Source organism: Xenia sp. Carnegie-2017, unplaced genomic scaffold (genome assembly GCF_021976095.1).
Source record: "Xenia sp. Carnegie-2017 unplaced genomic scaffold, XeniaSp_v1 HiC_scaffold_4, whole genome shotgun sequence".
NCBI lineage: Eukaryota > Metazoa > Cnidaria > Anthozoa > Malacalcyonacea > Xeniidae > Xenia > Xenia sp. Carnegie-2017.
The window spans coordinates 5,462,425-5,489,293 of NW_025813504.1; the positions used below are offsets into that span (position 1 = coordinate 5,462,425).

General features: G+C 34.3%; 1 protein-coding gene and 2 non-coding genes across 3 annotated transcripts; 2 read left to right on the forward strand and 1 right to left on the reverse strand.

Annotated features, from left to right (window-relative positions):
- Window positions 1–396: 396 nt before the first annotated feature.
- On the forward strand, window positions 397–1,790 carry LOC124455617. The gene is made up of 2 exons (XM_047006270.1): window positions 397–1,112; window positions 1,204–1,790. Exons 1-2 carry the CDS (start codon window positions 1,028–1,030, stop codon window positions 1,767–1,769), a joined length of 651 nt encoding a protein of 216 aa, XP_046862226.1. The 5' UTR covers window positions 397–1,027; the 3' UTR covers window positions 1,770–1,790.
- Window positions 1,791–19,210: 17,420 nt separating this feature from the next.
- Window positions 19,211–19,291, forward strand: Trnar-ucu. The gene has a single exon. It is a non-coding gene; the product is annotated as a tRNA-Arg (tRNA).
- Window positions 19,292–24,711: 5,420 nt separating this feature from the next.
- On the reverse strand, window positions 24,712–24,785 carry Trnar-ucu. The gene has a single exon. It is a non-coding gene; the product is annotated as a tRNA-Arg (tRNA).
- Window positions 24,786–26,869: the final 2,084 nt, after the last annotated feature.

The following is a 26,869-nucleotide window of genomic DNA, read 5'->3' on the forward strand; positions in this document are numbered from 1 at the left end:
ATGTTAACGTAGCAAAGTATATCTGTTGATGAAACGCATGACAAAAAAATTCAGAACCTAATTACAAGATGTCTGAGTTTGAAACCAAGTTTGAAACAAATTCAAAAAGCCGATTTCATCAAACAACTAAAAAAACATAGCTTTACTATAAACTCTTTAATTGTGTATGAACACAGAAGATTCAGATTTTAGTCGTACTTATTGTGGGATTTGTCACCTTAAATAGTGGCGTTTTGCCTTTCTCGTCACAATAGGACTTTGGAGGAGTCCGATAACTAGTAAATTCAGCTCTAAGTGAATGAAAGACAACGAAAAAACATGATGTAATCATGGAACTGATGCAAGGATTCTGGCAAGGAGCATATAATTTTATGCATGTAAATCCTTTATGCTTCCATATAGGCAGGCAGATAAGTGAAGAAAATTGAGTAAAAACTTACCATACCTAGGGGCAATTTCATTTTATGCTAGAATTGTAGTTAAACACCTTTAAAAACCATCTGAATAAGTTGGTGAGCATAAATGTTCTTGAGAAAGCTGACTAATAACTTTTACTGACAGCATTTGTTTTGTTTCAAGAAGCGCCATGAGTTTGGAATAATTTTGCAGAAAGAAGTGACGCTTTGCTGTTTTGATCAGCGGCAGTAGGCATATTTGATATAAACTACCTAGATTTTATATGTTTACAGGGCATGTTGCATTGGTTGCATGCTTTAAAAATACGATTTTTAAAGCCACTTGTCAAACTAATTATGTCTAGAAAACAAAAAAAAACACAGAGTTTGAAGTTGAGGTAAGTATTTCACCGACAAAAACACAAAAAACTTTGCATCAAATGAAACATTTATCGGGTGCATTCTTCAGTGCACGGAAGAGTCCACGTGAATCGTCTATGTGTTCTTTGAAACGTCTAAAAAATCTATCTACAAAGCTGCAAAGAAACGTGACGATAAAACAGTTATTGCCATAATCGATTCTTTTGGCAAAGATCTTTCCTCACCATAGTACGGATATCATCAAAAATGTTATGAAAAATATGCTCACGCAAATTAAAAGTCAAAAGCCTACACGTGAGCGACAGCGAGAGTCATCAAGAAAAACAGATCAAAGAGGTATAATGTGCGAATGTCTATTTATCAGTAAGATGCTAAATATAATTAACACTTACAGTTGATTGAGTTGCTTATGTTAACATATGTATAGGTAAGATATTTGCAGATCGCGAGTGTTGTGTACGTGAAAGGAAAAAAATAGCAAAACGTGGAAGTGGTTATGAGCAATTGGAAAAATGTGAGACTGAGGATGGTGCACGATCTTTGCACAATGCTGCTCTATTATTACATTTTCCACATTTGCAAACAGAGGTTGGGAATTCAGAATGGCAGACGATATTAGTAAAGAAATATTTTTACCACAGATCGTGTTATAGGGAAGTCTGCAAAAAGCGCAAGACAAAACCAGTGGCTTCAAGCAATGCAGAAACCGTTTTTCAGGAGCTATCTGCAGTCATCGAAGAGAAGGTAATCCTTGGATGTGAAGTTTTGCGGATGGTTTATTTCACTAAAAAATATTTAGAAATTGGAGAACGTTTATTTGGTGCTGAACATCACCTTAATTCACCAAAAATACAGAGACTTAAAGATAAGATCAAGAAATTTTTTGGTTCAAAAGTTGGGTTTTGGTTTCTAAAGTACGGCAGTGAGTATTTGTTTGATAACATTGTTGAAAAGGCGCAGTTAGTTGAAGTATTGTTAAGGCAAAGTTATTGAACTATAAATGGGACGACTTATCGCTGGAGGACAAAACGTTACAAGTTGCCCATGAAATATGTAAAGAATTATTGGAAACTCCCATTACTTTTAGAAGTTGGCCACAACCAGAGCACGAGTTTCTGTCCATAGAAACGGAAATTCTGTGGTGAACAACATGTTTTTTTAAAGGAGTCCTCACTAATAAATCAACGAAATCCGTAAAGGTGATGCGTTTAGTGTCTTCAATTGGACGAGATCTAATCTACCACGCCAACAACAATGGTCGGAAAAAAAGTCAAAACATACAACCTTTCCTTTCTGCATCAATAGAAAGACTGGCTCCAAAATAGTCATCAACTGGACCCAAACGTTTGGCCACGGGATGTCTTATGATGATGTGCTTATTCTTGAAACTTCTCTGGCAATGAAACATTCAAAAGACCAAGTTCACAGGTCCTTCTTTCCAGCCATTATTCAGCCATCTCAATTCATCACTTTTGTTTGAGGTAACAACGACATAAATCACGAAAGTCTCAAAGACCTCAGTTTGCACTGTACGAATGGCATTGTCATCCAGCCATCAGATGTTGTAATAAATGAACCCCATCCCTCTGTTGTAGACGGCTTAGTAACTTCACAGTCATGCATGAAACAAAAAATGAAAAAGTTCTAATCTCTTCTAACAGAGATACCTTCAAACGTTCAGGTGAAGCGAAAAAACACAGAAGCCACGACTAGCATTCAGCTAAGCATGCACACAGACGAAGTAAAACTTTCAAACATTTTTGATACGCTTTGGATCATCGCCAGAACTCACGTCAATCAAACAAATTTCGAGCAGCAGATACCTAGTTGGACAGGCTTATTATTTGTTGTGCGACAACGACAGCAACATCTACCATCATATTGAATATCTGCTGTCGATTAACAAATCTCCAACGTCCCATGATACTGTTCTGGAACTCCTCAGTCAATCAAAGGTGAAGACAGAAAAACTTGGTTTGATCGAAACAGATGTGGTGCTAGATATGTCAATATACGCTAAGGTTGTGGAAGTTATGATGAATCCAAGGTACATAGATCTTAAGCAGTTCGTTGTTTTGTGGCTTGGCGGGTTTCATACAATGTGTATATTCATCCAGGTTTGCTGATGCTGGTCTTCGCGACATCGTAATCGAGGCAAATCTTCTTGGTGAATCTTCCGTTGACCAAATGCTTAAAGGAAAGCATTGTAACAACGCAATGCGAATCCTAAAATACCTGTACGAGGCTTTCAAAAGACTTATGATTGATAGTTTTAATCATTCAAAAAACGATCAAACAGAGCAGACGAATGAGCTTTATGAAAGATTAGTCAACTCAGTTGAGTTAGAAAAATTCCATTCCTCTCCAACAAAGCAACTCTTAGAAAACCTTAGCCGACATCACGCCAATCTGCTCGATGAGTTACAAAATTATGAAGATTCTGTCTTAAATGGTTCTCTTGGTCCAACAGAATCGGTACGTTAGCCATTTTTGCGTATGGTGCAGATATTACTCGACTTTTCAAGATCAATCAATCTCGGGAAATGGAAAATGCATCTGCAATCGACAGAAAACATGCCTCCCTAGATGATTGACTATGATCGTCCCAACTACGCACGTTTTCTGACATGCTACCTGGTAACCATGAAAAAACTTCGAAAAACAGATTTTGCTATACACCAAGAGTTTGAAGCAGGTCATTTTTCTGTCAGAAGACAACAATTCAGACATTAAGCTTGACTATGTTAGCTCAGTTGGCTGTCAGTCGAAATCAGTGAAATGTAAAAATACCTGGAACCATAACTAGTGTACAAAAACCCAGTGACTGAAGGAAGTCGTTTTAAAAAGTTTTCACGCTTCGTGTATATCTCGCATGCACTGTGTCACATGCATGACACTGCTGCTTGTTGATCAAAGCTTCGATTGTAGAACAGCATGATTTGAAAAACGGGAAGTTTTTGATGAGAAAATACATTTCTAGCTGAAGAATCAGGGCATGAATTTATTTGAATTTGTATTCAGAGTCATGCCAGACTTATTACAACACGTATCCTACAATTATTTGAAGTATCACAAGAAAATATACTCAGTCAAAATGGCTTCATCAAATGATCAAATTGGCAACACAGAATTTGAATAAAACATAGCAAAAATGTATGTACTCTACGTAAATTTTCATAAATGTTTGAAAAAATGATTAATATTGAAAGACATTTTAGCATGTAAATGCATAGCAACATCGTTTATCAACTTTCTTGTCTTAACACATTTGCTAGATGCTGTTAATTTTTACGTTCAAGAGAACTAGTTTTTGCCTTATGGTTAGATTTTTCTCAACTATTATTAACTATGCAGCTTTTGCTGAACATTTTGAATGCTTCACTTACAATGCTTGTATATTTTCATGTACAAGAAGTGACTTTTTGTGGAAAACATTGTCTGCCCAAGATACATTTTATCCAGCAGCTTTGATTGTTGACGAATAGAAAATATAATCACGACTTGAGAATTGACTGCTATAAAAATTAGTGGTTCGTGTTTTTTTTTAACTTTTGTTTTACTTTATTCTTGAGTAATGCTTTGCCCTATTTTAAGTTGTGGTTTGCTCAGCAAAATGAGTCATAAATAAATTTCTTATTTTTTTGTAATTTAGGACCTTGAGCAAGTTGTCTCAATGCAGTTGCTTTTCAAAGCGTTTTAAAGTGTAAGTGTTTGTAAATACTAAGTATTTTTATTTAGATTTGCTTACGCGGAACTTTGTTCTTAGGCCTGGAAGAGTAAATATCGAGCAACAACATCGTTTTTCCTCTAAAAAATCGCAAAAAATACTGTTTTTCTCCGATTGTGTGACTTTCGTACCCAAAATAGCGTGTTAATGGAAAGCTGTGTATGGTTTGCTTTCATTCAATTGCAAAATGTTTCTGGTACCAGTTTCATATCAAAGTTGTCCTAGAAAATGAGAAAAAATCACAAAATGCAAAAAAGCATCTTAAAACCTATCTTTGTGCAAATAAACAAAGTAATCATAAAAGTTCAGCGTGTGTAAAAGGCATCTAGCTTAATACAGTCTTTAAAACATATTTTTAAATAAGTCACTTTTTCGTTACTTGGTTATCAATGGCGGCAATCATAAGTGGCTTCAAAGATGGCGGCCAAATTATCGTTAAAACTCTCTACCGGTTTTCCTCTACATCTCATGAAAATTGCCTTGATCAGAAGTTTGTAAAAAGAATAATAACGCAAAAACTGTGATTTGTAATACCAAAATATAGTAAAGTTGGACTGATACCCCCATGAAGCCAGTAGCAAATGATCCAACTTCCGGCTCCGGTTTTCAAAAGAGATGCGTTATCCAGTCTAATATACATATCAGCGGTCAAGCCAGTCGAGCCACCCAACTTACCAGTCAGTCAGTTAATATAAATCCAGATATGTTAAGATCAACTGATCTGTTTACCAACGTGATATTTATATAAGTTTTAGGATATACAACAGAAATTTGACAATGAACTTCAAACGATTATAAATTAGGAATTTAATGATCATAAAAAATTATCATAACTAAATTTGATAAGTAATTTTTGAATTATAAACATTAGTTGCGTGACCTGGGACCGACGTTCTATGCGCAGCGTTGCACATAGTCCTCGGAAAACTGTCCTAGGTCAGTCATTTAGTGTAAACGCATCTGTGTAAGTCCTAGGTCAGGTACAGGCCCGTTGTGTAAACTCGGCCTAAAATGAATTAATGATTGATTTGAATTTTTTTATTTATTGATTGATTGATTTTATTTCTTAAGCACCAAGTTTGCACATGCTAATTCAAACGCAGATATTGACCCATCACTGCACGTTTTATTCAAATTTAGTGGGTTTATGTCATAAAATTATTTGTTGTAGTGGATGAAAGCGTGTAAATTAAATAGGTCCATTTCAGAACATAATGATAAATGATAATCTTTCTATGAAACACGGGCTTTTGATTTAAGAAAACTATTGAATCGTTTATAGCGTTTATGGCAAGAGGACGAATTTCGAAGAAATTTTTACTCGACAAAAATCTTCTATGATTCTGGTAATATGTAATAACATGTGACGTTTTAGCCGTCAAACAATCAATCACTGCACAAGTGTCCACTAGCAAATCGAATTTACAAAAATCAACAGTAAAAACATCGCCATAAAAACACTAGATCAAATTTCAAAACATATACGACAGAAATGGAAGAAATTGATCATGTAGCCAATGTTGCTCAATCAACGTTAGCAAGCTAAATGCAAAACAAGAGCCGATATCATTTCGTGTCTCAAATATCCTGAACAAGTGTATTACTCTTCATAGAAACTAACATCCGCGCGTGATGAAGAGAAAAATATGAAGAAAGTTGCGTCAAGATGCGTTAAGGCAATACTAATTATTGGAATTGTATTAGGTTTCATAGCTATCAATTTTATGATCAAGCAAAAGGTCTTCGAGAATTCTAACGTGGATATCAATTTAAACAATGTGTTGGGAAATCTTTGTTCAACTGCTCAGCTTCATCTCGTGACAAATTACCCTATAATGGCTTTTCCACCATGGACGATAAATCAAACAGAAAAGAATACGACTCGTTTGATGGAAAGACAGAAAGAAATCGAAGAAACTCTTCAACGAAATCTAAATCATCCTTATGTCAAGGCTTTACATATCTTTCTTAATCAAAACAAAGCTGAAGAGCGCCTAAATTCCTTGGATTTAAGAAATAAACACAAACTTGTTGTCCGTCATTACACAGGAATGCCAACGTATAAACATTTTTTTTCTTATGTGAACCAGAGACTGACAAATGAATTAATCGCATTTACAAATATGGACATCTACCTTGGAGAAGGATTTGAAAAAATCAATGTAAGTTTGATGACAAAACATAACATTGCCTACGCTTTAACCCGCAGTGGAAAAAAGGAGAGGCGATGTTATATGAATTATACAATCGTAAGATGTGAAGAAAAACGATACATCGGATCTCACGATACATTCATAATGAAATTAAAAGAGCCTATGAGTAATGAGGTGTTAGAAATGCTGACAAATGGCATGCATAGATCAGGAACTGATAACAAAATGGTTTGGATTTTGAAGAACAAAATAAATATGACAGTTTTGAATCCGTGTTTAATTTTAAGGACATATCACAACCACTGTTCCGGTGTTCGAGGATATCAAAGGAACAAAAGACTACCAAGAGATAAAGTTCTCTTGTGTCCACCCTCTGGTTTATACGAATAACCAAACTTTTACTTTGTAGTTGTAATAAAAGTTCAAGTTAATAGAAAATAAATTTTTTTTTCAACAATTAGCATAGTTTAATTTGTTTCACCTCATCATGATTCATGATAACACCATGGTGGTATTTATATTGATTCCAGTTGTGGATCTAGCCATTATCTTACCCCCTTCATAAAAATTCGATATTGACATGAATATATTAATACTAATTAAGTTTAATATTTTATCTGAAATGCAACTATGTAAGCGAAGACTATTTACGCACTTGAAATAATACGCAAATAGGCCTAATACGCCCTTCAATGGGTCATATTACAGAGTAAAGTAAATTTTACAAAGAAAACATTGTGCTTTCATGACTAATAAAATACATGAAAAAATTTCTCAATTCTGATTGGTTAAGAGCAGTGCAATTTATCGTAAATACCAGTGCAATTTATCGAAAATACCAGTGCAAAAAAGCGAAACACGGGTGCAATTTATTTTCGAAAATGTGCTCCTAATTGGTTACTCAAACAAAGAAGTGATCTGAGAAGCAATCAAATTAAAACGTTTGAAAAGCGGGAAAGTCAAATTAATGTAAACAAAACAATTACAACGGCTAGCGTACGTTTAAAGCGTGTGCCACACTATTGTCGAAATACAACGAATTTCGTGACGAGTCGCTCGTCAACGAGAAAATATGACGATATGGACGAATTCGTCGCCGTTGAGCATGCACACCGAAATCGTCAACGAGTGACGAGTAATTGTTGCATATCTACTCTGATTGGACAAAAAAAATCACATGACTAATGTTTGCTTTCACTGTGCTGTGGCTAAATGGCGGATTGGCAAGAAATATTAATTGAGCTAGTGAGAGAGAGGCGATGTTTGTGGGACAAATTTCATCTTGACTATAAAGATACGCGCAATATAAAGAAAAATAATTGGAAGGATGCTGCTCGCGAACTGAAAGTTGCGACCAATAGAGCTTGACGAAGCTCTTGCAATAACGTGTCATACAAGCCCTTCTCTTCTTGCCTTTTATTTATGGGATGTACCCAGAACCTTCTTTTGTATGTACGTCGTTTTGCAGAAATTAGAAGCAGTAGAATTTTTCTCTTCAATAATAGAAGTTTCTTTTTGCGCTGATAATCGTCCATGCTTGTACGGAAAATCGTTACAATGTGGCACATGTACTCGTCACGTCGGCTCGTTGACGAGCGACTCGTCACGAAATTCGTTGCATTTCGACGATAGTGTGGCCCGCGCTTTAAGAAGATTTTCTTTGGCGAACGAGTTTGAAGTTCACTGTTTTAAACATTTTTCTGGATACAAATATGAACATTGCTAAAAGTAGATACATTGTTCTAGCGGTGTGTGTGAAAGCTATGGTGTTGTGAAACGATATACCCAACAGAATTGAAATATACGAGCCAGTCGATATTCATAACTTGCCTGCTAAAATGTACGTGGGCTGAAGTTAAAAATCAACAGAATTGAGAAATTTTTTCATGTATATTATTAAGCCCTTAATAACCAAGCTCAAGGTCTTTACGACGAAATAACGGACCGAGGTCTTTTTGTGCAGACCAAGCCGTAGGGCGAGGTTTGTACAAAAAGACAGAGGTCTGATATTACTCAGTAAAGACCGAGAAAGCGAGGTTATTAAAAGGATTATTATATGGCATTATTTGACTTAAAACGAAGCTTGCTTTCTTTCTCGTCCTTGCTGTTTTGTACTGGTTGGCTTTCACTTTCATAGTTTTTGTCAGTAAAAATTAAATCGTTTCAAATTGTATCGTTTGGAAAGTTAAAGTGTTTCGCAAACGTTTTTCCTTAGACTCACATTCGAAAATGGTTTTTTGTTTCGTTTTACTTGCGTTTTGCTGTTTGCTTTAGGGAGTTTGTTTACATTTGACTATAAAATTACGCGTTTTGGACCGTGAAAGATTACGGAAAAATAATGGACCGGCAAAATTGTTTCTGAGCCAATCAAGGTGCGCCATTTTGCCGGAAGTGACGCTTGCCATATTATTATAATAAATAATAGCAGGGTTTCTCGTGCAATGTAAAAAGCATGCACTCGTGACTTTTTCAAAGACTCGTCCTTCGGACGCGATTTTGATAGTCTTTGAAAAACTCACTAGTGCATGTTTTTCCCAAATAGCACTTAAAACCATGCTATGACATATACTAATAATATACATGAAAAAATTTCTCAATTCTGATTGGTTAAGAGCTGTGCAATTTTCTTAAATACCAGTGCAAAATGCAAAACACCTCTGCAAATTGCTTCACAACTACTCCTGATTGGTTAATCAAACAAAGAAGTAATATAAGAGCCAATCAAAATAAAATATTTCAAAGCGAAAAAGTTACATTGTTGTAAACAAAGCAATTACAATAGACTGTACAAGTTTTAAGTAGATTTTCCTTGGCGACCGAGTCATCAATTCATCGTTTGCAAGACGTTTCTGAAAAAAAATACGAACACTGCTAAAAGTAGATACCTTGTTCTAGCTGCAAGTACTGAAACAACGGTGTTATGAAAAACAATAATTGAAGGAATTGAAAAATACAAGCCATTCGATGTTATAATAACTTGCCAGCTGAAATATACGTACGCTGAAGTTAAAATCAAGAGAGTTGAGGAATTTTTCATGCATATTATAAATCCCTTAATAACCAGGCTCGAGGTCTTTACGGAGAAATAGCGGACCGAGGTCTTTTTGTAATACTTTCATGTCACATGATGCTCAGAAATGGTTATGAGCTACGTTGACAACAGCTCTCTTTTTCTAATGTGACAATGCTCATTTTAATGATTAGCACTATTTTGATGACATACATATGTTCCTTAGCTTTCAACACCACAAAAACTTTCCTTTTGGGACATTGATATTACACATTTTAACGGAAAGTTATTGACATCAGTTTATAAAAGCTTTACAATCACTGGATATTTGCCAATTCTTCAGCTTCATTCTTATTACTTATAAACGCTGCCTAATTTTTTACCATTATTTACCAATCTTTTCTCAACCTTTATAAACTTCCACAATCAACTACAAGTTGTTAGAAAACTCTTTCATAACCAACGGTTATCGCTCTTAATTAATTGATAGCATTGTTCCTACCCCAAAATAACCAGCTGTCACTGCGTCGAAGAAGCTCATCTACCTTCTCTGCACAGGCTCACCCTGTCTTCAAATGCGCTCCAAAGTTAACGGCAAAGGTAATGCAGCCAGTATTTATGTGAGTGATAGAAGTCACAGAAAGTTAAGTAATCTCTAAGCTAACACCCAAACTTAATGTCCAAGACAGATCCATCCTTTTAAGTTCGTACATTTTCTATTCATAATCATCACATTATGTAACCGTATCCTCACGCACATGCACTTAATACTTTATTGTTTGTCGAATTGGTCACTTTTATCTTTTTTGAAATCAACACGACCCGTGAATGACTGGGTGGACTGGGGGGGTTTGGATGAATAATATACAAAGACAAAAAAGAAAAAGATTGCTTGCAATCCAGACTGGGTGTAAAAAAACTTATTGATTTGCTTTTAGTATTTTTCTCCTTCCGTTTTGTTTAATCTGTAGCTATCGCCAATTATAACAGCATTCGAATCTTTGACATCGTCGACTAAAGTGCGTCCGACAAGAAGCGACAAAGATGTACCCACATAACACGCGACGCTTTACATGATGAAGAAAGGAGAAGCGGCTATACCACCGGCTAAACCAATGAATATCTGACTGAAATGAATCAAAGCAGTCGAACTTGTCGTGCTGCCAGTGGAATAAGCCGTACAACTGAGTGCACCAACGTGAATCCTGCAGATAACAATAAACCAACACGTAAACCTAAATAAAGACGAAAAATCTATTATAGCCTTATGATCACAAAAATATTCAATGACAGCTCGCTCATTTAAGAGATTATCATTTACTTGCTTATAATGATTGTGTTGACACATAACTAAATAAAGTTATAAAAAAAAAACAAGAGAAAAAGTGGACTTTGGTCGATCATTTTCATGCTTATCAGAAGAATATTAACTTTAATCAGGCCACCAAACACGGGAATTTTCCAACCAAAAATTTTAATTTAACAATTTATTTGCTTTGAAATTTCGCACTTTTTGCAATTTATACTACAATTCTGGCAAGACCATGTTGTTATTTGATGTAAACTTCCTACTTTCAAGTATTTGGATGGCCATCTTCAAACAAAAGCTTTGTTGTGGACATTACCCGCTGACACGGGGTTTGAAAATTTGAGACGATAGAAGAAACTGATCTTTAATGATTTATTTCAATAAATAACGTATAGAAGAACTAATAAAAACTCGATATCTTGATTATCTAATCACTTGAATATGGCACTAAATATCACATCACACGTCATCACTGATCTCATAATCTTTGACATCAGTTAACACCGATCTTCCAAGCTATCAAACAAGCAGTGAACCACCAAAATATTTAAAACGGTACGTTGATGATAGCTTTGCAATACTAAAGAACGCAGTCTCCGCATTTCACACTACACTCAATTCCATTGACCCACACATTTCATTCACTGTCGAACACCAGAATAAAAACAAACTTGAATTCCTCGACACAGAAATCTCAAGACAAAACAGAACTATTATTATTAACATTTACAGAAAGCCGCACGTACAGATAGATACCTTGATTTTTAATCTACACCATGACAAAAAAACTTAAAGCAAGCACTGTTAAAACATTAATACACAGATCTTTTAAACTCCCTAACACAAATAAAGTTGCTAAAAGAGCTGACACGCATAACTCACGCATTACAGACAAAAGGTTACCCATACAAATTCATTTTAGATATAACTAATAAAATCTCATAACACAAGACGCCATCTCCTGAAGCACAATTTTTAACATGGTGGAATCCAAAAAAAACATTTCAACGGCTATGCACTTATTCCATACATATAAGTACTTACTAAACACTAGCGCGGCACTTTCAAAAATATGATATAAGACTCACCAACATTAGAAAAAGAACTCCCTTTACTCAAACACCGACCATCTATTGAAGAGCAAACCTATGTCATTTACAAAATACCCTGCAAAGAATACCCTCCACTCAAGAAAGAAGGAACACATCACGAATATCAAATTGAGACACACTCAGAGGTCAAACATCACTATCCATGCTTGGGACAATAACCATAAAATTGGTTTTGACAACGCTTGTATCACAGAATAGATACATACATACATACATACCGAAGCGCCACTCAGCGAAAAATCTGTCCCTTACTTGTACCCAGTTCTTAAGTGCGCATCTTTTGCGTCCGCCATTACTCCAGCCAGATAAACTGGCCAGAATGTATATAGATTAATATTATGGAGAGCTGTTTTCCATAAAATTAATGGGTTTTTATTCACATATGGACAACAATTTTAATGCCTTTAAGCAGGATATAAAGGAAATAAGGTAAGAAATAGTTTTAATACAATATACGTTCGTCATTCGTATTCTACGGGCTTTATAAGTTTCTCTCGTTGAATTGTATTGGTTACGAGATCAATGTTTTTACAACGTGTGTGATATTGAAAGGCAATTTGTTGAGTCATGCTCATAAACCACAAAAACATGTTAAGGAAATAGTATGTGCGTAGTTTTGTTTATCAATGTATCCGTTCCCACACGGCTAAGAGCCAAGGAACAGTTATTCAAGTTATTTAAATTGCCTTATGTACCATATATAGCTTAAACAGAGGAACTACTCCGACCAATAATAATATTTGTTGTTTGTAATAAAGACTATAAATACTGCTCTGTAAAATAATGAAAATCAGTTCGATCATTAAGTTCACTCGTGGTTGTTACTGAAGGTATAGAGTATACTAAGAAAGAGATATGGCGAGTAACTCGAACTCAACACAATTTCCCATTACATCTGTCGTTTAGGACTAATAAAGGTTTTTTTAATATATTTTGCCTTATTATTTTTATTTTTATTTTCTGTAATAGATTTTCGTAATAGAATGGTCAATGATTTATTACTAAATAGCAGAAATTACACGACCTACTGTACACGAAGAATGCTGTTGGGATGAAGACGCAGTTATTTTAGAATGTGGATGACTATCTTTATAAAACATTAAAGTACTTCTATGTTTGATGTTTGAATTCAAGTTTTTTGACTTGTTATTTTGCATTGCATCTGCATCATTGTAAATGAAACTTTGTAATTTCATCTTGTTTGTCAAATCTGTATATGTTTAACAATAAAGTTGTTTTTTAACTCATAATTTCTATAGCTTATCTCTTCGCTTAAATGTGAATTGTGACCAACCATGGTTTCTGCACTATAACAAAAAAGTTTACCTCATGTTTGATCCACCATATCTAATAAAGTGCACAAGAAACAATCTGATAAACTACAATTTCCAATTTGGACAACATGTTGCCAGTTGGAAGGACATAGAGAACTTCTAAGTAAAAGACAAAATGCTATCCATCAGAACTGCTCCAAAGTTGACAGATAATCACATCCATCCAACTAACTTCCAAAAAATGAAAGTAAAATATGCTACACAGATTTTTAGTCATACCGTTGCAGCAGCTATTTGCACATATGTCAGCTTGCGAGGATTATCATCTTGTGCCAGTGGAGCTGCAGAGTTTTTCTTGAAGTTTGATTCCCTATTTGATTGTGTAAATAGCTCCAAGCTAAAAGCAGTGAAAGAGTTGAGAAGACCAATCACAACAAAGAGTTCACACATCACATTTTTGCAAGAATCATTACAATTTATTAAAAAAATTAAAGTTTCCAATGGCAATGAGGATGTAACAGACAGGATAAAATCTCTAAAAGGTTGGTTGGTTACAATTAGTGCAATTATAAACATTTGGAGTACATTGCAAACCGGCCACAACTTTACTTACCTACCAGAAGGCTGAACACCGAACCACTTGAAATTTTTTTCGGAAGCATACGACAACAAGGTTGGTTAGTTACAATTAGTGCAATTATAAACATTTGGAGTACATTGCAAACCGGCCACAACTTTACCCTAGAAGGCTGAACACCGACCCACTTGAAATTTTTTTCCGAAGCATACGACAACAAGGTTGGTTAGTTACAATTAGTGCAATTATAAACATTTGGAGTACATTGCAAACCGGCCACAACTTTACTTACCTACCAGAAGGCTGAACACCGACCCACTTGAAATTTTTTTCGAAGCATACGACAACAAGGTTGGTTAGTTACAATTAGTGCAACTATAAACATTTGGAGTACATTGCAAACCGGCCACAACTTTACTTACTTACCAGAAGGCTGAACACCGGCCCACTTGAAATTTTTTTCGGAAGCATACGACAACAAGGGGGAAATTGCGACAACCGCACAACAATACGGTTCACAAGAGCATTTCGAAAGTTGTTTTTTAGTGCGCTTCTTACATCATCAAAAGACAACTGTGCTAAAGATATGGATGTCCTCTTGGTTCAATGCACAACAGCAAATATATCAAAGCCAAAACATGAAGACAAGATGCCACAATCCCATCCAAGCATTCTTTCAATTGGACCAGCAGATTATAGAGAACAGAATGTGACTTCTAACATCATTCAAGATAACGCTGTAGCTAATGTTGCTGGCTACTTGCTGAAAAAATCATTCAAGAGGCACAGCTGTGATAAATGCAAGAGAATTTTGACATCAAATGATTTTGACAGTGATCAACAGCTTTTCTTCTATTTCAAAGCATATGATAATAAGAATTTTGGTGAGCTGAATCTCCCGGCTAGAAGATACCTGGAATACATAAAAACAATGGAAGATACTTTAGTTAATTGCTTTTCTGCTACAACGAAAAATTCCAACGTTGGGGCAAATATATTAAAAGTCCTCCAGGCAATTCCACCAGTTGATGTATGTACAGAGTTCCCACATGATTATTTGTTAAAGCTTTTTGTCCGAATGCGTATCTATTACGCGATCAAATTTGCAAATCGTGACTTTACCACCACCAAAAGGAAATGTCGGAATATATAAAAGTCAAAAATCTTTAAACTAAACAAAATTGAAGAACTTAATGCAGAGTAGGTTTATTCACAGTCCAAGAAAAAACATAGGCAAATAAACTGACCCTTACCTCTAGAACTTTGATGAACAGCCAGGACAGACGACATGTCGTCCGTATTCAAGTTCTACTTTGAATGTTTCTACAAACACTTATTTTTCAAATACGATATCAAATTGACTGATAAGACATAAAAGACTGGCTGCGATTTACTGTCTCTACTCGAAAAACGCAAAAAACTGCCAATGTGCTGAACTATTTTTTTTTTTGGTTAAAAATTTGTCTTTGGCACTATAAATTACATTGCGATCTGGCTGCATTTATCTGGCTGGAAACATGGCCGCCGTGTAAAGTTCCCGGATGCTGGGGACACGAACATCAAAGGTTCCGACATCGAGTGGCGCTTCTGTATGTATCTATTCTGTGCTTGTATTATTGACAGAGGAAACTACAGAACACGAAAAACTTTAAAATCATGGCACCCTAGAATAACCAAAGAAGGCGATAATAATTCAAAACCACCTCCAGCGCAATATAAACTCCTTTAAAAAAACAGTAACTGCCTATTACATAGAACATTGTATCATATTGCTCTATTTTCGCTTTTTATTGATGTATTTATAGTGTTACATCCCATCCCATTTAATTCTTTCATAACCCGTCGAAGGCTGTAGACAGACAGCCGAAAGCGTATTTAACAAAATAGTATATCAGTGAACGTTTGACCAAATTAGGCTTATTTTGTTGTTCACACTGCTAGACATCGTCTAATCCACCACTTCGCCAGTAAGAAGCGCGTGTAGTAATTCCACATGTCATGTGGTACAAACTGTAAACACTGCGTACATGGTAACAGCTCTGTCATATGTTCTTCAGGGTTGTTAGTTTGGCTATTTTAAGGCCAAATGATTCGATTTTGACTGTTTTTGCTTGAAAAATTTCGACTATTAATGTGTTCTTTTCGTACTTTTATAATGCAAATATGTTTTCATATCTATTGTAAATAACAGTGGTTCTGCTAGTAATATGTGTTGCTTGTACAGTCAATTATAATCGACGGTAGAAGATGTAAACACCGAATCAGTAGTCCGAAATGATGTCTAAAGAGAATCGTTGTTACAAATAAAACAAACACATCATGTTTAAGAATATATGATAGAGCTGTTACAATGCTATTTGCGAAAATACTACACGTGCTTCATATGGGCGAGATGGTGGATTGCGGTTTTATTTATATTTTCATTGTTTAAAAATATTTGAGAAAAACGACAATTTTTTTGAACGTAAATGTGAATGTGAATTGCACAGTATTGTAAGCAAAGGCCCTGGAACGCGTTTAGGAGAGTTTCACTAAAGAAGGAGCCACTTTGCACACGTGGCCGTATTTATTGAACATCAAAATGTCATTGATGCTAATTTATAAATGCTAATCGTTCACTTATTTACTATTTTATTTCTCATTTGCATGTTTAAACTTCAAGTCCACCATAAATTTGAGTAAATTTTATGTTTCAGTGGTTAGCCAACTTCCCATTCTTTTATAATGAACAAGTACTTGTTCGTTTTCGCTGAAGTTTTCAAATCTGTATGGCATGATCCAAACAATATCGTGCGTTACCGCAACCCAAACACGGAAACCATTAGGCCATTTTTTATAAGTAACCAGCAAGACGATAAAGTTGTAAGCTTTATTTAAAAAAGCGGAAGTACAAAAGTTGAAATATCCCAAGAAAACGTAGCGGTAAAGTTTAGTAAACAATGATAAAAAATACCACAAAAAATAATACTGACTTTAAATAATTAACGAAATCGCTAGCGTTGAAAAAATACGCGCAGATTTATGATTTATCTTGTACACTGTGTCTTAATTGGATGATCATTGGATGAACATGAACATCGATTAATCGGGGCAAACGTGGGACGTTGCTCAAGTTAAAATTAAAGTTTTTATGAGACAAAATTTTACCATGTAAAGGCAATTTAAAGTGACTTAATAACTTCTTTAAAAGAATTTTGTTATTTTATTTCTTTTTGAAGCTATGTAACTTCTCTTAAATATGCAAATAACATCGTTATGAAACCACAATACATAATTAGCATTAGGAAAAAATTAATTTTCGTCGACAGTTAGCATTAAAATATGTATTTTTGGCATCTTTGCAAATAATTATGTAAACACGTGTTCATCAAACTATTTTCTTTGTTTATAAAACGTTTTAAATTGATGATCTTTGAAATATCATGATGTTCAGTGATGTTATAACGATGTCATTTAAATAAAGAAAAAAAGTTGAATATCTCTTGAATAAAGTACAACAATTTAATTCTACTAAAGAGGTTATCAATCCATTTTAAGTGCTCTTTCTAAGGCAATCAAAAAAACTTGTTATAAAATTTCGTGTTATAAAAACTTTTGAAACGCAGTCCAAAGCACTCTTTCCCTCAAGATCAGGGAAATAGTTTCTTTGCATAGCTAGAACGAATTTAAGAGCATTTGCTAAATATTTGACTGGACGAAAATTTATCTTCATGGGTTTTTGTCTCCCAAAAGTAGGTGACTCAGTATCTTCGACGCATAAGACGAAATTAAAATCACTTTCAGAAGAAATCAGTAGGGCACAACGGAATGTATGTACTCCCCCCCAATTAACGTTCTAGTTACGCCTTCGTGTACGTAACGTGTGTTGATAATTAAACAAATAAAAACTTCTACGGTCAGAATCCCATATAAAGCATACGTCGTTGTAATTAATATTATCGAAGAAAAATGAAATAAAAAAATTGCGAGTGCAAGATTTGAAAATCAAACTTTCTTCGAATAATATATGTAAAGCTGCCGTTTTGTAATGAAATAAATTGTAATAATTAGTTATAAATTATAAAGCATAAGTACATGTAAAATAATGAAAGTGTTTGCAGTTTGAAGATTTTAAAAAATTTTGTGACATTCCATTTAGTACACACCACACCACACAGAATTTCAGTACGTAGTAAATGAATAATCAAAAGCATCTTCTCCATTTGCACACAAGTATACAATATTTATAACTCACTCCCCCTTTCCTTCCTCAAAAATCTACTTTGCTACTTCTAATTAGTAGTGGTTTTTAAAGGCACGCCAAAGACAGCTTTTATATTTTAAAGCAATGAGCAGAAACCAATCCAACTTCTCCTAGATTTCTTTAATCTTAGCCAGTTCACTTACAAATAAAATTCATACACTCATGGAATGAAAATGAGATTATCAAATACCTAAAGAAGGAAACCAAATCTTAGCAGTGCCTTGTCACAGTAGTTTTTGTTACTTGTAAAATCTGTTACACCTATGAAGAATGCACGTAGAACGCAATATTAGGAGCCTTATCTTATACCAACGATAGTTAGTTTATTTGATAATAATATAGTAGCAAATGGCCTGAATTTTTTCAGAAATTTAAATTCGATGGAGAACCAGCAACGAATATAAACGCATTGTCTGTTCTGTTTTGGCTACGGTATCTAAAATTTAGAGTTCTGCGTGTGTAAGTTTTTTCAATCCTTATTATTCTGTCATAACGCTTAATTTTTTACCAAACTTTAAATAGGTGCACCAAACAATCTTAGATTAATACACAAATGAACATTGAAACTGCCATGTTGGGGGAGTACATATAAAGTGCGGATGCTCAATAGAGCATAAAATTTGTACAAATTCTTTTCACTATATGGGATATTCATGTAACAAGGCGATTGATGAAAACACTCTATATGATTGACTGTTTATAAATATATATAATGGTAAAACATTATTGAAATTTTAGCTAATAGTCTTTGATTTATTTCAGTTGTCTATATCGTGGTTTACTCTTATTCTATCTATCTGTTTGTATGATGGTTACTTTTTTCTCTTCTACATGAAAAAACCAGACAGTTACAACTCAAAGTTTTATCTTTATCCGCATGTTGATCAACTAATTCAAGAAATGGAGGCCATGCATAATGTGAAACTAGAATTTTTTACAGAATTATTTGACATGTATGAAAAATCCTGGATTGTAAATGGTCAGCAAATCATGTAATAAATTTAACTGTGTCTTATGCTCTACTATGCGATCTCCGTGGCGCAATGGATTAGCGCTTTGGACTTCTAATTCAAAGGTTGTGGGTTCGAGATGTGGTTCCCATCGGAGATGTTGCTTTTTACTGCAAAGAAAACTGATTTTTCACTAGGGGGGAAGTAAAACCCTAATTTTTTGATAAAATAAAAATCCTACAGCATTAGAAAATTCTAGTCAAAAATAATGTGCAAAGAAACAAGTTGTTAAAAACGGGGAAGAATTTCCCCTTTGTAAATATATTTCGTTTTGTCGACTGAGCGCAAAAACAGCACAGTAATATGAAGTATACCTTTTAAGGTTGCTCCATTTGGTTGAAAAATGAAGATGTATAACTCATTGCACGGAGATCTACATTGAGTCTATAAGATTCTCAAATGAAACAACGACCTAAAGTATTTACACACCTCGACATGCGGACAAAATTACATTTTTAATTTCTTATAGAGTTCTAATAACATTTATCAACTTACTCATTATCTAATGCTTCAAACTTTGCTTCTAATGTTGGAAGCTCTTCTGCGTCTTCTTCGATTTAAAGTACTCTCCGACTGCGTTTGTTTGAGGTTCATTTTCGTACAAATTAACAATTGATTTAGCCACTATTGCATCCTCATCGCCGGAATTTGAAAGTAAATTTTCATTTGCTGCATCAGAGTTTCAGTATCGGAAACGCGTTTGGTTGTTCTGCTTGAAAAAGTCAAATTTGTTGTCAATACGTGTAAAACATCTAACAAAACACAAGTAAATCAATAACGCATCTTTGAGCAAAAATTGATAAAAGATCCCGTCCTTCAATATTCATAAGAATTATACCATGGTGATCAGGAAAGATTGAACTATTTAATTATAGAAAAAAATCGACATCAGGAACTTTCGAATGGACTTACCCACACGTATCATACTTACAACTGTAAATTTTTGTCTTTGAGATGTTAGAACTTTTTCAAAACATGCCACGAAGCATCTTAAAGAAATTCTAAAGTAATTATCTTAATTCTTAATGGTTTATAAAATAATCAATTCTGTTCGGTCTCATGTAAACAGGTCGTTAGTTAAACTAGTGAAACATACATTGCAGTCAGTCTGCGCCAGACCACCTGAGATGTATGATTTTCTAATTTCATTTTGCCTAACATCTAAAAATTAAATAATCACAATTGTAATTTTTCTTGTAGAGGCTATTCAAACTAAAGAAGGCTCTTTGGTAATTTTGTGGTGGCTCAGTACGAGGTAAAATACCTTTAAATGACAGGGCATTGGCATTTAAAAGACAATTTTTTTAATTTGATTTCTGGATAAATTCTTTGAAGAATCTATCAAAGTTTATTCACACCACAAAAATTTGGAAAATAATCCAATTGAGGCCAATCGTACAAAAGTTTTAAAAACATTTAAAAAGACATAGATTGCTGAAAGAAGAATTTCAAAAGAATGCCTATGCTAAAAAAACATTAATAAATTTCAAGTTTTAAAAATGTTGTTCATGATAAAAGCACTACTTGTTTAAGCTTCAATGTATAGCGCAAATTATTGCTTTTATGTTCTAAACATATTTTCCCTTTTACCAAAGATTCACCAAAGCGAAGATGAGATAGACGATGATGACGTAATTCTATATCAGTGAGGATGCAAAATATTTGCTTAGAGTTTATGATCATGCAAAGTTCCTTTTTGGATTATATGACGTAACGTGGACGTGCCTGGATGAGGCAGAAATTATCAAAGACAAAAATTACACGTTCGTGTTAAAGTAACACTCTCAAAAGGTCTTCATTAGTAGGATTTACATAAAACTGCTCGTTTCACTTAAAGCATTATGAAAAAATTTAATTTGCAATTAAGAAAAATCCTTTGATAAATTCGAAAAAGATGGCAGCCATGACGTGTAATGCAAATCACCTGTTGTTATCTGCCGACATGGTGAATGCCATGTTCTTACAAAGCTATTCCAATTTTCTAAAGCATAGTTTTCATCAGCAACATAAAGAACAAGTAGGAAAACAATGTAAAGCACATTCTCTTCAGGTTGCGGGAGACAAAAACAAACAGGTGTTTTTAAATTTGTTTTGTTTTACTGTTTTGACAAGTTATTTTGTCAAGTTACTGGGCCTGTGCTTTCGGCGATGCCGAAGTTTATGTTTGGTTCAGACTGTTCATTGCATTCTTTTGTACTTTCCTTTGTCTTTGCTTGTCCTTATATGTCTACGTCACTAGTGAAAACTAGCCTTAGTACAAAATTAATTCCTAAGCAGTATATGAAAAGAATGTTTCTTAGGGAGCACACAAGCGTATTGTTTTATGTTTATTAATTAAGTTCATGGTATGCACTAATTCATACTACAAGCATATAAAAATGCAGCAATAAAATATGCAAGTAGGTTATTCTTGGATTAGATGACTGCAAGATGCTTTAAAAGAGTCAAGACTCGGTTGTGAAATCCTGGGCGTTGTTGGTAGTCTTTGCTTGCACTTTTGCCTTAGTTGAAAACCAAAAACCAAAGCTAGAGTAAGTAAGCAACTCGATGTAATCATAATTAATAAAGAAAAGCACGTAATAATTTACGTTGTATCCCTGACTTTTAGCAAGTTTAAAGGTATATTTCAAATTACTGTGCTGTTTTTGCGCCGCGTTGACGAAACTAAAATATATTCACAAAGTGGAAATTCTTCCTTTATTATTGCGCTTCCTGTTTGATAATTAGCTTTGACTTCAAGTAAATTTGACATTGTGTTTTTAAGTGTTCTAGATTAATTGCTGTGGGAGAACGATTTTAAGATATGGCATAAATGACAAAGATGATATAATTCCCGAAGGGGAAGATGATTACTCCTTCACGAAAGAAAAGTTTTCTATTACATAAAGTCTTGTAGTTCAATTTTTCACTATTATAGAGCTTTTTATACAATGATAGACCATTACAAAATTCGATGGGCGGCTTATCAATTATGGGGCCATTAGGCTAAGACAAAGTTGTGGACGTTAGGGTGATATCTATTCGTCCCAATAAGTCCAGTATCTTGAGGATGTTTCCGTTTCTAGTGCTCCTTTGCTTTTTCTTTTCCGGCTTCTGTTTTTGTAACTCATTGTTTAAAAAGTAAGGAGTAAATTTGAAGGTCCAAGAGGTAAACTCATTACTTTAGGAGTTCTGTGCATTGTGTATGAAAACAGTACATCGTACAGTTTCAATAGCATAAATTATCGAACTCTAGAACATTTAGCTAGTCCAAAATGGCGAAAAGTAAAAACTGTGTCAGTCAATGCGTGCTCTCCCATTTATCAACAGGACCCAATGGCTAAAAGGAACAAGATGCATGGTTTATATAGGTGTTTATATGCATGCATTTGCATTTAGTTAAAGTAATATAATGAAAATATCAGCAAATTATGCGGTTAGGCAATGTAATCTAAAAAATTTGAAAAGAAACATTTAGTTGACGTTTACAACTTGATATAGTAATTTAAGCTTATTCAGATAATAAAAATGTGAAGTAGGTTGAATAAAAAAGAGGCTTTTATTTTAAGCTAAGTGAGAAGATTCTATAATGAACTTTATTTGTAAAGTATGTACGTCATAATGTCTTGTTGTCATATCACTAGACTTGTGAACTGCAGTGTTTATTGTGATCACTTTAGAAACTTTTGTACAGGACATCACAATACAGCATTTGATCCAAACCACTGAATCTTTTTTAGTGATGCACTCCTCTCTGCAAAAAAAGCAAATCTTCTGTGTTAAAAAGCGAACCTCGACTTTTGGACTCGACCTTGCACTGAGCTTAATGATCTAATTTCGAGTTCTCCTAAAGGTCCTTTCACTTTGCATTCGCTTGTGCAAACACAGTAAACATCTTTTCTTTCTCAAATAGTACACTGAGGATAATAACACTTGAAATTCTTGTAGTGACATAACTTTCATGAATGTAATAACCTACTTTAGTATAGAAGGAGTCTCAAAAAAGATAGCTAATGTAAAATCTTAAACGACAAGTGTTTTAGCTATTGAATATGTTATTGTCAGTGACATTTGGAAGAAAAATGAGCAAAGGCAAGTGTGTTGAAATTGCTTTTTGACTTTGGTGTCAAGTTAAACAAAGCCGGAAAAACTAGTTAGTAGCAAAGAAGTAATTCTTGACTCGCAACCATTCCGTTGAGATATACTGTCAAAGGATTTTAAAAAACAATTATATTAATGTTGCATGCCCACGTCAGCTGGTACTAACAGCAATACAGATAAAATATGCTTTTGTATGCGACCACCAACATGGCAGAATTGCGAGTCAAGAGTTTATTTACTATTCTTCAAATGTATAGTTACAAGCGATAACTTAGTTAAAATGTTACATAATTTTCTAAATGATTTTGATGGCTGCATGGAGAATTTCGAGAAGAAAAACGTTTACCTAATTCAATTCAACCTGCATTGTTTGTAAACTCTTCTTCTCAAAAACCATCTTCACTTTTATATGATTGCTGAATTCTGGTAAGCGTTGATAATGCAAACAGCTTAACACTTATGTACACTTATTACAAGGCGTAAAATCCAAATTAAAAGCATAACGAAACAAACTTGATTTTCAAATAGGTCAGTACTTTAAAAGCTGTGAAAGAATATAATTTTAAGCAAAATTTTTCTACGAGCATGATTTGCTTATTTTTCTTCTAAATGCAACAAACAACATGACATTCTACAGCAGCTCTTTAATTATATTTAAGAACTGCAGTCGTTTTTAGTAAGTTGTACACATAACCTCGTTGAAGTTGGCTTATCTTTTTTGTACGGCTAAACTATCATTTGCTTCTAGATGCCACTTACACCGGAAGCTTTATTTAATAGTATTTCAAAATTGTAAATTTTATAAGATAGTATACTGTGTTAGTAGGGACCTAAAAGCTGTGTCTGCTTACAGGAGATGTCTGCTTGTGAGAGTTTTCTGTACATATATTGTCGCTCTCAATCATTATATAGATCCTTTTGTCATTCCTAACATTCAGATTTTGAGGCCCGTCAGTCACACGATTCAATTTGAATGATCCGATTGGTTCTGTTCCTACTTTTGGTTGCTCGTTCAGAGGACCGGTCCGATCTTTTTGTTGATATTTATATTCGTTTAGATATTTATAGTGGTGGAAGCAGACATTCATCTTGTACAATACATTTATCGATATATTTTGCGTAATTTTGTTCTTGTTTCCAAGTCTTTTTCACATCTGATGCTTTGCGCCAAATGAAATTTGGAAAGTATGGCGCGTCGGAGTCCGGAACTGGTCGTCTTACTTTGATCTTGCCAGATAAAAATTGAGCAAGTTCTATCTCCAACCGATCTTTTAGACTGACGGATCCAACTGTTGGAAGCTCACTTTATTGGTGTTCACACGATCCGTTTTCTAGAATCCGGAAAAAGTGTGAACGGGCCTTTAATGATTTATTTTATTAAAAATTAGGGTTTTATTTCACCCCCTGTGAAAAATCAGTTTTCTTGGCAGTGAAAAGTTACATCTCCGATGGGACTCGAACCCACAACCTTTGAATTAGAAGTCCAACGCGCTAATCCATTGCGCCACGGAGATCACATGCTGCACTCTTTGCTTTGCTGAGTGGAGGATATGACGCACTTAAACTTTCTACATGATATTCTGACGATTTACTGTCCAGTTATTTCATGCATGTCAAAGAATTCTGTAAAAAATTGTAGTTTCACATTATGCATGGCTTTCATTTCTTTGATTAGTTGATCAACATGCAAATAAAAATATAGTTTTGAGTTGTAACTGTCAGGTTGTTTCATATAGACGAAAAAAGCAACCATTATACAAACAGATAGGTAGAATTAGAGTAAACAATGATATAGATAACTGAAATAGATCAAAGACTGTTTACTAAAATTTCAATAATGTTTTACCTTTATATATGTTTAAAACAGTCGACCATAGAGAGTTTTCATCATTGAACTAAAATACATGGAACGCTACCTAAAATACAAAACCCAAATAATTTTTTAAAGCCGTGATTTTGCCCCATACACGCGAGACTTTACCCCAGACATGCGAGACATTACCCAGACACGCGTGTGTAGTCAATCAATTATTACTCCGCGAGAGAATCTCGAAACACTCAACACGCGTGTCTGGGGTAAAATCTCGCGTGTCTGGCGTAAGATACGGTTTCAATTATTTGCTTGAGGTTGCGTTCCATGTATTTTAGTTCAATGGTTTTCATCAGTCGCTTTGTTAAATGAATATCCCATACAGTGAAAAGAATTTCTACAAATTTCATGCTCGGTTGAGCATCCCCCAACATGGCAGTTTCGATGTTCATTTGTGTATTAATAAAAGATTGTTTGGTTCAGCTATTTAAAGTTTGGTAAAAGTTTAGCCTTATGAAAGAATTATAAGGATTGAAAAAACTTACACACGCAGAATTCTAAATTTTAGATACCGTAGCCAAAACAGAACAGACATTGCTTATATATTCATTGCTTATTCTCCATCGAATTTAAATTTCTGAAAAAATTTAGGCTATTTACTGCTATATTATTATCAAATAAACTAACTATTGTTGGTATAAGATAAGGCTCCTAATATTGCGTTCTACGTGCATTTTTCATAGGTGTAACAGATTTTACAGGTAACAAAACTACTGTGACAAGGCACTGCTAAGATTTGGTTTCCTTCTTTAGGTATTTAATAATCTCATTTTCATTCCAAGAGTGTATGAATTTTATTCGTAACTAAACTGGCTAAGATTAAAGAAATCCATTAGAAGTTAAACTGGCTTCTGCTCATTGCTTTGAAATATGAAAGCTGTCTTTCGCGCACGTTTAAAACCACTACTAATTGGAAGTAGCAAAGTAGATTTTTGAGGAAGGGAGGGGGGAGTGAGGTATAAATATTGTATACTTGTGTGCAAATGGAGAAGATGCTTTTGATTATTCATTTACTACGTACTGAAATTCCGTGTGGTGTGGTGTGTGCTAAAAGGAATGCAACAAAATTTTTAAAAATCTTCAAACTGGAAACACTTTCATTATTCTACATGTACTTATGCCTTATAATTTATAGCTACTTATTACAATTTATTTCATTAGAAACAGCAGTCTTTGCATATATCATTCAAAGAAGTTTATTTTTAAAATTGCACTCGCAATTTTTTTATTTCATTTTTTTTCGTAATTTTAATTACAACGACGCATGCTTTATATGGGATTCTAACTGTAGAAGTTTTTATTTGTTTAATTATCAACACACGTTACGTACATGGAGGCGTAACTATAACGTTAATTGGGTGAGTGCATATTCATATATCAGTTGTGCCCTACTGATTTCTTTTGAAAGTAATTTGAATTTCAAAAGAAATCAGTACGGCACAATTGAATATATGAATATACACCACACCAATTAACGTTCTAGTTACGCCTCTGTACGTACACCGTTGAAGTAATGACTAAAAAAATAATTAATACCAATCGTGTACTTTATATAAATTTATTAAACAGCGTTGTTCACGAGTTACAATTGTAAATTCTCTAGTACATCAACACATGAGTTATGTACTTGAAGTATATATTTCATGTGGACATATGCAATGTAACTTTAAAAAGCGTTTCTACGAATGATTACATTTCCCAGAATCGAATCCAAGTGGTTTGGGTTAT

Excerpts from the sequence above, each read along its gene's own strand:
- LOC124455617 (XM_047006270.1), top strand. The coding sequence starts at position 1,028 with ATGAAAAATATGCTCACGCAAATTAAAAGTCAAAAGCCTACACGTGAG. Across the intron at positions 1,113-1,203 it reads AAGAAAAACAGATCAAAGAG|GTAAGATATTTGCAGATCGC; the intron begins GTATAATGTGCG and ends ACATATGTATAG.